The sequence below is a fragment of the Colias philodice genome, chromosome 26 (assembly GCF_061535455.1).
Source record: "Colias philodice isolate Cphi_HAF_F1 chromosome 26, ilColPhil1 Martin Lab GWU primary, whole genome shotgun sequence".
NCBI lineage: Eukaryota > Metazoa > Arthropoda > Insecta > Lepidoptera > Pieridae > Colias > Colias philodice.
In genome coordinates, this window is record NC_143111.1 from 4,712,133 (window position 1) to 4,723,953 (window position 11,821).

Here is an 11,821-nt window from a genome sequence, read left to right on the forward strand (position 1 = left end):
GTTGACCGTCACTTCATGTCATTAACGAGCAGCGATACTGGGGTTGGTTTTTAAATATCTTGATTTTTAAACAAAATTTAACGAAAGTGATCCTTTACTGGATCACTTAATAAATCTGGGCTTCATAGAAACCATAATAGAAAAAATGAGTAAGCTAATTCCCTCCGCTGCAAAGCTTATAACTGGCTCTACGGTAACGGTAGGTTAAAAAATTGCCCAAAAATTTGTTTGGTTCCATATGTTTGTTAAATTTGTAAAATCATATTACTTTTAACTTTTTAGAAAACAGCCGCCCCAGCTTTTGTTGCTTCAAAACAAAATTATAGTACGAAATCGGAATCTACATTCGAAATCAAGGTACCGGATTTATTTCGTTAATATTTTAGGTTTATATTAGTGCAAAGGGATGATTGTGTGGAAGTTTTTGTTATAAAAATCCAAATGCAACTGTATGCTTTAATATTTAATTGAATTGGTTGCTATATTAAATTATGTAACATAACCTTCAAAATGTCAAGTTTGTCATGTTTTCCTTTAAACTTGTTTTGATAAAATTCTTAGCCTACAAGATTTTCAATATGTTGTTAAGGTATGTATTTCAAATACTTAGTTGTATTAGAAAATTATCCAGAGATATATATATCTCTCTCTAATACTATAGGAATCATTACTTGAATCTTGCTTTTGACTCGGGATAGTATATTTTAGCTCATGATGATGATATGTATTGTATGTATTTATTTTACTTATGGTATGTATATATAATTATAGGTATATACGTATGTATATATATGATATCTATTATTATATCTATGTATTATTTATAGTATATTTATTAGTATTTTTTTTCTATTAGTATTATATTACATAATTATTGCGTATTCTTTTTACCTACCTCCTTTTTTCTATTATGTTATCCCATCTTCAGTTGGTTGCCTGGAAGAAATCACTTATAAGTGATAAGGCCGCCATCTGTGCTGTGTCTTCTTTTAGTATAAGTTTTCTTTTTGTAATTTCTTTTTGTTGGCAGTACAATAAAGTATTTAAATAAAATAAATAAATATAGTATTGATTGTGGAATTATAAGCTTTTTTATGCCATTTTTCCAGCCTTATAAACTCCATAAATTGGATAAAGGCCCTGCAACATCAGCCACACTCACAGCGGAAGATGCACTTAAATTGTATGAGAAATTGGCCGTCCTCCGCAGGATCGAAACTGCTTCCGGCAATCTGTACAAGGAGAAGATCATCCGTGGATTCTGTCACTTATACTCAGGTATTTTATAATTTGTTTTCCCTTTTAATTAACTTTTTATATTACTTCATTTATTTAACTTATTATTATTGGATGCACTTGATTAGTGATATTAAATAATATATCAAATTGATCTATTTCTAATTATGAATACAGAAGCATAAACAAAGTGAAAGATAATAATAATCCTTTAAATTAAATTTCTCAAAGTAATGAATTACTTAATAAAAAAACTTTTTGTTAATCATCTACAATTTTTTAGCCTTTTTTTACATACTTTGATTTACCTTACACAGTGAGTTATTGTTGGTAATCAAAAATATCTTATTTACAATGTTATGATATGTGCTGATAAGCCAGATTTTAAAAGACTTGGAAAAGATAAGATATCTCATATGAAGACAAATTAATAAGATTAAAATTTTTACTTATGGGTGAAAATAAATCATGATGAAATTTTATAAATTACTTATTTATTTGAAGTAAATCTTCTTTAGGTGCGTTAAGAGTAAAATTTCAAAGTCGCGTCATTGCAATAGCGTCACATTATAGAGTAAAGTGACGATTCTGGTATCTTTGCACTTTAAAAATGTCTCTCTCAACCACAAGCATCATACCGCAATACTTTTCCTTACTTTATTTATTTATATTTAATACTTAACAATCGAATTATTGCCTGGCGCTATTATAATATTATGTTTGAAGAACATTATAATTTATAGATTTATTAATAGATAAATAGATTAGTTGGCTATTTTTTCAGACCTACCCAACAAGCACACAGTGTCACTAGAAATAGTCCAGTCGTTAGTAGTAACTATCATTGTGACACGAAACTAACAAATCTATAGTTTTAAGCGCGTCACACACGGTGAAGATACTATAATATTTTACCCACAAAATTTCGGGTCATTTGTAACAGGATTCAAATCAAATCAAATTTATTTATTATTAAACATACATACATACAATTACAATGTATTACAATATACAATTAATATTCATGTATCAGTCATGTAAAATTATATAAATAAAAAGGCTACCAAAACAATTTATACAAGCCAATGTTTCCCTAGCTAGGTTACTGGGCAACCTGTGTTTAGGAGAAACAGCTTGCCTTTAAAATAAATTCACAAAAAGCCTCTTAGCAAGTATTTAATTATGAATCAAAATTGGTTACAATAGAGAGTAGAGAAAAAAAATATGTATAAATTTAAGATGTGAGAGAGGATGGCGGTTCTACAGGGGTCTTAGTACGCAATGACAAAAAGAAAAATAATGGTTAGAACGCTGATACCGGATACCTTAAGATACTGTAAAGTGTAATATAAAATATTACAGTATCTTAAGATAAAATATTATATGTAGTATCTTCACCGTGTGTGACGCACTTTAATCAATCGCTTTCAGGACAAGAAGCGGTAGCAGTAGGCATGCGAGCGGCGATGCGAGAGGTGGACACAGTGATAACAGCCTACCGTTGCCACGGTTGGACGCACTTGATGGGCGTGAGCGTGCTCGGCGTGCTGTCCGAGCTGACGGGGCGAAGGACCGGGTGCTCCAGGGGCAAGGGCGGTTCCATGCATCTGTACGGGAGGAACTTCTTTGGTGGCAACGGAATTGTTGGTGCGCAGGTGTGTGGATGTTTGTTTAAGTATATTTTGATAAAGAAATGAATCAATTAGTTAGTGTCGAAGTTGCAAGTGTATATTTTGTGTTGACCAACTTCAATTAATAGCTTAGCCTCTTTATTAAGCAACACAAATGATATACATCGATATTTATAATACAGCAAATGTATGCAAAAAATCATTTAAACTAGTGAACGAAATGTTGAAATTACAGTAGTGAATTGACAGTTGTTTTTGAATTATTTATCCAATACAAATACAACAAGCGTAACATTTATTTATAGATTCCCATCTATTCATTTAATTTCATTTTAACTTTAAATTAGGAAAATCTCATCCTTTTTGATTCATTATGTATTGTCTCTTTTCTCACATTTTTTCTATAATCTATGTTTACAATCTATTTGACACTTCATTTTTTCTATAATCTGTATTTACAATCTGATATTGACATTTACTTTTGACATTGACATTTACTATTTATTATCTGTGCGCATCTGACATTGACATTGACATTTACTATATATATTTTATATTTATTATATATATTACATTTATTATTATTTATGACATTTATTATATATATTATCTGTGGGCAGGTGCCGCTCGGCGCGGGTCTAGCGTTCGCGCACAAGTACCGCGGCGACGGCGGTGTTGCGTTCGCATTATATGGAGACGGCGCGGCCAATCAGGGACAGCTATTTGAAGCCTACAATATGGCGAAACTGTGGGACTTGCCTTGCGTGTTTGTGTGCGAGAATAATGGATACGGTTAGTGTGTGATTGAGATTTTTACTTTTGCATTAATTATTGAAGTAAAAACTTCTTTAGCGGCGTTGAGCACATTGTCTGTAATGGGTATAAAATCTTAAACTCGCGTCAGGACACGTGACCTGATCGAAAAAGCGTAAGACGGATGGATATCAAACATGCTCGACGTTAATAATCAAGTTTTCACTTCTGCCAGCACTCCCGGAGTGCAACCCGTCTTTTTTTAGCTTCTCTTAAGGGTCCTTGGGTACATTTTTTTGTAGTTGTTCTAATCTAGATGACAAATTAGATGGTTTATGATATTGGTTATTTTAATGATGATTTGTAACAAAGCAGATCTTGCTAATTACTTTTTTATAGGAGGTAGTATCATAATAAGACAACAATATTTGATCCATTATAGTGCATTTATTATAATAACCTAATGAAATAGCAAAGCAATAAGCATGACGAAAGATTTTGAAAACCTCTTCCATAGTGTGAGTATACATTTATTAAACAAGAAAAACCCTATATTTCGCTAATATACTTAAATTTAACGAAGATAAAAGCCATTTTTCAAAAAATATTTATTAACTGTGCCAAAACAGTTCACAGGTGTCATGGCGTAGGCGTGACGTCACTCTTACGTAAATACGTAATTATCTGTATGCATAGCGAAGCAAAATTAAACAAATATTTAATTATTAAGTGTTATAGAATCTAATTTCAAGTGGTGTGCAGTATTGCAATGTGAATCTACATAAAAATAATACCCAAAAAAGTGTTAGTAATTGTTTAAAGCGAGAAAATAATATGAAATGATTGTATAAATTTGACGCAGAGAAACCCGAACCACATATTCGTGAATTCGCAATTATATTTCTGTTTTGAGTCGATAAAGCATACGTGAAAAAATAGAAAATAAATAAAAATGCGTATTCTCGTACATATTCATAACAACAAAATACACCTGACGCGAAGTTGTTTACATAGACGTGACGTCACGCGTGTTTCAGTCAATATGGCCGACTGCAGAATTTCAATGTTTTATTTTATTGATAATCTCATTAATCTTAATGTTTTTAATATTTTTAAGTCACTATTTTTAATTTATTTACATTAAAAATAATTAGAAAATATACATTTTCCCTTAAAAACACTAATTCGATCATTTATGGATACTGTCGTCATGCCTATTGGACACATGAAATATATAATTAAAATAGTTAAATACTTGTACATAGAAATACTAAAATATATGTGTATAACAATTTCAACCAAAACATATTATAATTTATACATATACATATTTCTGAGTATACTCCCTATCCTAAAGTGAAACATTTTTCCTTGATACTTTGATCCTGTCGGTCGTAGCGTGATGTTATAATATAGCCTAAATTAAGTCTTTCTCACAAAGAAGATTTCAACAAAGAATACATTTGCTTTTCAATTATTTTTCAATTCTATAAGTGAAGTCCCGTGTCCCCTAGTGGGGTAAGGGGCAGATGCATTATACATCTGTTTCACTGATCGATTTTCTTTAGGGACAAGTAGGTGATCAGCATTCTGTGTCCTGCCAGACCGAGACATTTTTTTTTCTTCGTCTCCACCGGGAATCGAACCCAGGACCCCTCGGTGTTACGCTCACGCGTCAACCACTGTACCAAGGAGGCGGTCAATTCAATTTTATTTCTAAGACATCACATTTATTCACAACTAGATTTCCGCCCGCGGCTTCGCCCGCGTTTTCAAAGGAAAACCCGCATAGTTCCCGTTCCCGTGGGATTTCCGGGATAAAACCTATCCTATGTGTTAATCCAAGTTACCCTCTATATGTGTGCTAAATTTCATTGTAATCGGTTCAGTAGTTTTTACGTGAAAGAGTAACAAACATCCATACATCCATACATCCATACTTACAAACTTTCGCCTTTATAATAGTAGTAGGATAATACCTATTCATATTAGAGCGGATAAAACCAAAAATACATAATAGAATAAATTCGATTGCTCTGGCGGGATCACAGGTGGATGAGTTGGCGTCGGCCCCGGATTGGCGTGAAAGGATGCGGCTTCGAATCCCGCCTTGTGATTGATTTTTTTCTATTCTTTATAAATGTATATACAGCTAATAAAATATTTCTGCAGGTATGGGCACAAGCGTGGACCGTTCGTCAGCGAGTACTGAGTACTATTCGCGAGGTGACTACATTCCCGGTATCTGGGTGGACGGTATGGATGTGATCGCTACACGGGAAGCTACTAGATACGCTATCGACTATTGTACTAGCGGGAAAGGTTGGTTTCTTTGTTTATTGAAGTTTTTTTTTTAAAGTGAAACTTTTATTACATCGTCTCAAACTTTTTGGTCTGTGTAGCGCATGTCGCGTGTATCGCGGCTGCCGAGTAGGTATACCTACTCGGCAGCCGACCGTCACGCGACATGCGCTACACAAAGCAGTGTTCGGAACCGTTCGAACAGTTTCACTTTTACCGTGGTTTCATAAAACCACACAACATTTTTTTTTACCTAAAATAATGAACCTAATTGATTCATTATTGAAAATTACGATCTAGCCTTTTCTTTGTTTATTGAAGTGAAAACTTCTTTAGCCGCGTTGGGTATAAAATCTTAAACTCGCGTCAGGACACGTGACCTGATCGAAAAAGCGTAAGACGGATGGATATCAAACATGTTCAACGTTAATAATCAAGTTTTCACTTCTGCCGGCACTCCCGGAGTGCAACCCGTCTTTTTTGTAATTATTGCTTATTTTCAAAAAGGTTTATCAAGAGATTTTGTTGAATGTACATAAATGTAAATTTCATACTTCAAGTATTATATGTTTTAATTTACTTACATTTGAGTTACCTGGTAGAGATCACTCTTATTGTTATTGGCAGTCATGCCTTCTCGGGCATGATCATAAATTTAAAATATGTATTAGTATGTAATTTTACATTGTTATGCTTTTAAAGAGCATCTAAGGAGTTCCTTGCCAGTTCTTCTCTACTGTTTCCGAACTGGTGGTAAATTATTATTTTTCTGTATTTTGACAATTCAAAAGCGCTTCTAAACAAAGTCTAGATAAAAAAAAATGTGTGCGTGTACTAGAGTACACACGTAAGAAGTGAAACTTCTTTATGTCCTTATTTTTCAAAAAATAATTTACTATATACAATATTAAAGAAATACGTTAGTCACACGCTCGTCGCTACCTACTTAAATATTTACACCGGCCGCTGCTGCAACTCGCTCGCTTCGCTCGCTCGGCTCGTGCGGTAGTTCAAAAGTTAACCTAAGATGCTCGTCGCTTCGCTCCTCGCTACCTATTTACATATTTACACCGGCTGCTGCTGCAACTCGCTCGCTTCGCTCGCTCGGCTCGTGCGGTAGTTCAAAAGTTAACCTAAGATGCTCGTCGCTTCGCTCCTCGCTACCTATTTACATATTTACACCGGCTGCTGCTGCAACTCGCTCGCTTCGCTCGCTCGGCTCGTGCGGTAGTTCAAAAGTTAACCTAAGATGCTCGTCGCTTCGCTCCTCGCTACCTATTTACATATTTACACCGGCTGCTGCTGCAACTCGCTCGCTTCGCTCGCTCGGCTCGTGCGGTAGTTCAATAGTTAACCTCAGATGCTCGTCGCTTCGCTCCTCGCTACCTGTTTGAATATTTACGCCGGCCACTGCCGTTTTCAGCTTATAAAGGATTTCGACTTAGGCGGATTTTGATTGGACAGAGAGTTTGAGGTTTATTCTTATAAATTTTGAATTCATAAAATTATAATTGAACACCTGACACCAATCAAGCAAACACGTGTTTACGTGAGTCATAGATTTATTATCGTATACTCCTAAAATGTTTTCTAAGAAACAATAGTGTACTTACATTGTCGGCACGTTCTTAAAGTCGGTAACTTATTTTTGTTCGAACAATAGAGGTAATAAATTCCTAATGATCAAGTTGTAAAGGTTGTAAAATAAAAAATATTCTATATTAAAACGTATATATAATATGTGCGTCATTAATTTCTGACTGTTTCGAAATTTGGTGCAAAATAAAATAGTGTGTACTTAAATAAAATTTGTAAAAAATCAATAAAATAAAACAATTGAGTAAAGATCTATAGGCATATTATGTATGTATTTATACAAGATATGTATATATATTTATACAGGGAACTTCTTAACGTGTTATCTATGAAATTATACTTTTACTCATTTGTTTAATTTTATTTACACACTGTTTTATTTTGCATCAAATCTCGAAACAGTCAGAAATTAATGACGCACATAGTACATAATATATACATATTAAGACAGAGGTTAAGCTTAAATAACTTGAAAAATAAATAACATGATCACGCCCACGTGTTGGTGTTTTAAAAAATTCAATCATAAACTGAGAATAACTGTAAATATTTTAGAATTAGAAAAATAAATATGTACCACAATAACATTCAAGTATTAGAAAAAATTTATACATAATTCCACCCACGTGCTAGTGTATCTATACATATTATCTATACATATTATAATAAAATTGAAAAAATTGAAAAATACAATCAAAAAGTGAGGTTAATTTTAAATAACTTAGAAAAATAAATACCATAATTACACCTAAGTATTAGAAAAAGATATGTAATTACTTACTTTTTTTTTAAATTCACTGGAATTAGAATAATTAAAATAAACACTTTGATTGTGCTGATCACTTTAATATAATATTATCACGTCACCATAGAGCGTTGGAAATAAATACGAGTGCAATAGAAAAACGGTCAAGTAAAGTGGTAGGACGTACGTTAAAACGATACGATATCCCTACTCCGCTGGAGAAAGTATACGTCGAATCACGCGTGGTAGGGATAAGAAAAAAAATGTCACGAGTACGGCGTAACGCAAAAATGTAACGCGCGCGGCGTAACGCAAAAAATGTAACGCGCGCGGCGTAACGCAAAAAATGTCTCACAAAATTTTTGTCCACCCCCGATAAAGAAGTTTCACTTCAATAAATGTTTGCATTTGAGTATTGTTTATATGTAGCTACATTTTTAAATCGTGTCCAATCGTATGCAATAAAGAATTTTTGAAGTGAAACTTCTTTATCGGGGTTGGACAAAAATTTAGTGTAACATTTTTGCGTTACGCCGTACGCGTGACATTTTTGCGTTACGCCGTACACGTGACATTTTTGCGTTACGCCATACTCGTGACATTTTTAAGGTCATAAAGAAGTTTCACTTCTTACGTGTGTACTCTAGTACACGCATACATTTTTTTTCATTCAATACTTTTCCACACAACCAGGACCGCTAGTAATGGAGATGGAAACATACCGTTACTCGGGTCACTCTATGTCCGACCCGGGAACGTCGTACAGAACCCGCGACGAAGTGCAAGAGGTGCGACAGACGAGGGATCCCATCACTTCGTTTAAGGAGAAAATTGTGTCTAACGAACTGGTCACCCCGGATCAACTTAAGGTTAGTAATATGATAGGGAACATATCTTGGTCTAGATTAAGGGGGTATAGATAAATCTCGGTCTAGATTAATTTGGGTATAGGTGTGTATGGTGATAAGGGTGATCTTGGTATAAGTAACTATGCATGGTCAGAAAGTGGTCTAAATTGAAGTTTATTTGGAAAAGGTGGAATAACTAAAGTCTAAACTCAGCGGGTTCTCATCATTGCCAATGAGCTTGTTACTTTAGACCGATTTAAATTCCATCTAATAACCTAGTCAGGTGGTTGATTCGTTTTTAAAGTATTAAGAAATCACATCACTATAATATACTTTTATTGATATCATGAAAGTTTTGTCAATCTTCTTATATATAAAAATGAATCGCAAAATGTGTTGGTAAGCGCATAACTCAAGAACGGCTGAACCGATTTCGATAACTCTTTTTTTATTATATTCCTTGAAGTACGAGGATGGTTCTTATGTAGAGAAAACGTAAACATGTACCACGGGCGAAGCCGGGGCGGACCGCTAGTTTACTATAAAATCTATTTCGTTCACAGGAAATCGACGCGAAAGTACGCAAAGAGGTAGACGACGCCACGAAACAGGCGAAAACCGAAGCTGAAGTCGGCAACGAGGAGCTTTCCGGCGATATTTACTATAATAACTTGGAACATGTCATCAGAGGCATCCACCCTGCCGCTCCTTTACAACACGTTGAAGTTGTGCCACGGAATTAAGTGAAAACTTAGAGCGGAGACAAACTCGATAGTAACTCGCAAGAAACTCGACTCGATTGAAACTCGATTGGGAAAATGGTTATGGCGAAGCGAGTGTATAACTTTAAGGCCTATTCTCCTGTTATTTTCGTCTTTTCCACCAGTAAAGTTAGTGATCGTTTTTATAAAGATTTTTAATGTGTAAAACGTGATGATATTAATTTCTGTTTTTGAATGTCGTTTGACAAAGAATTGTTAAATTCTACGTGATTTTACTCCACTGTGAAATTTGTTAATTCGTATAGTAAATATATCGATTGGACATATTTTGTACCGTAGCGGCGTAAGGATAAACAGTTTCTTATTTTAAAAATAAGAAAACTTTATCTATGTTTAAGTGATGGAATCTTATTGGTTGTTTCTCCGCTCCGCTCTTATACATACCGACTGATTGAATACGTACTTTCTTGTTAGGTTAATGACATTGAAAAATTCATGCAATTGAAAAAAAAATCTTTATTTGTTCGATATTAATTGATGTGTTCGCAAAATTGTATTAATTTGAGTTGATAATTATAAAGTAATTTAAACAGACGTAATTCTTTTTGTAAAAAGTGTCCATTTTTATTTTTATGTCTGGCTTTGAACGTATTTTTCTGATTTATTCTATCATCTATGATATGCTATATTATGTTGTTTGAATGTAATGTTATGAATCAACCACGATTTTCCGTTACGTTTTAATTAAATGGCCACTTTTTATAAAGAATAACTGCTAAATCCAACTTGAACAATGAATTTATTATTTTCTGAAAAGTTGCAATTGGACAATACCAGAAAATATACATTTTTAAATTTGAGACGGAATAAAACTACCATAAATATAATATTGAAATGGTTGTAGTTTTCAATTTCTGTTTGCCTTGCACTGTTCTTTTACTTTTTTTGTTGAGGGTAATATTGTATTAAAATTAAAATGATAAGTATTAGCGGGAATATAGTGTCTTTTAAATTGTAAAAAAACTGCTGAATTGGAAATATTTATCATGTTACCATTATCAATACATATTTTAGTGAAATGTTACTTTTACACTCCCTAAATAAGATATACATTTTATTTGAGATTATCTTTTTTTTATTCTTTTTGTTTTTGTAGTTATATGTACATTTATTTTGTTATATGTTCATGTGTACTGCCAACATTTTAAATATTGTATCGTTTCGCACATTTTAGTTGTATGTAATAGGTAATTATTTATTTAAAATAAAAATATAGAATTAATATTTTGTTTTATTTCTAAACCCTGTCATGGATGATTTGGAAGGTATTCATGTACAGCTTTAAAATCACAAAATCAGGAAGACTTGATTCTGTATCTATATTATAATATGTCTAATATTAAAACACATTCCATTCTATCTTCATCAATTTCTTACAAAACTTTAGAAAATGCAAAATATAAAATACTTAGCAAACTTCATGAAATCTACATGTCATAGTAAGTTTTGTTTAAGTATAACACTTTTTTTATATAAAAAAACAAGGTTTGGTCGATGGCTGCCCCAAAAATAAAAAGAAGCCACTTGCATTTCCAATACTAAGGGCGTGCTAAGGTTGATTTTTCACCAGTGCTATGCTATGATACGGATGCATAATGTTGTCATTTGATATCCACTACAGATATCCACCGATCATATATTTTATCCATGCAGCTCTCTACGCGCAGCTTGTTTGCGGCGACGCATTGTCCTAGTACATCCTCGCACCGCTACATAGCATAGCATCAGTATAATATACGGTCACATACTTTCTAAATTTTCGTAGCATAGCTGCATAATGGTGCTTTTCCACCAGAGATGTGCTACGAAAATGTCACAGAAAAATATATAGCTAGTTATGCTATCAAACTTTGTTAACGTTTCTACCAATGCAAATGCTATGTAGCGGTACGAGTAAGATGCTCCGCTGGAAAGCAGCTGTGCGAGTAA

The 11,821-nt window shown here is 33.5% G+C and overlaps 2 protein-coding genes across 2 annotated transcripts in view; one reads left to right on the forward strand and one right to left on the reverse strand.

The window, feature by feature from the left end:
- On the forward strand, positions 1-11,114 carry LOC149476892 (putative pyruvate dehydrogenase E1 component subunit alpha, mitochondrial). The gene is made up of 8 exons (XM_089711499.1): positions 1-199; positions 283-357; positions 1,110-1,278; positions 2,668-2,891; positions 3,488-3,659; positions 5,793-5,942; positions 8,956-9,131; positions 9,674-11,114. The coding sequence occupies exons 1-8, from the start codon at positions 146-148 to the stop codon at positions 9,851-9,853; spliced, it is 1,200 nt and encodes a 399-aa protein (XP_089567625.1). The 5' UTR covers positions 1-145; the 3' UTR covers positions 9,854-11,114.
- The window catches only part of Ndfip (Nedd4 family interacting protein), a 38,893-nt gene continuing 36,569 nt past the window's right edge, over positions 9,498-11,821 (reverse strand). The window contains exon 7 of the transcript XR_016317771.1: positions 9,498-9,658. The gene's annotated coding sequence lies outside the window, so the exon portion shown is untranslated. The remainder of the gene's footprint in view (positions 9,659-11,821) is intronic.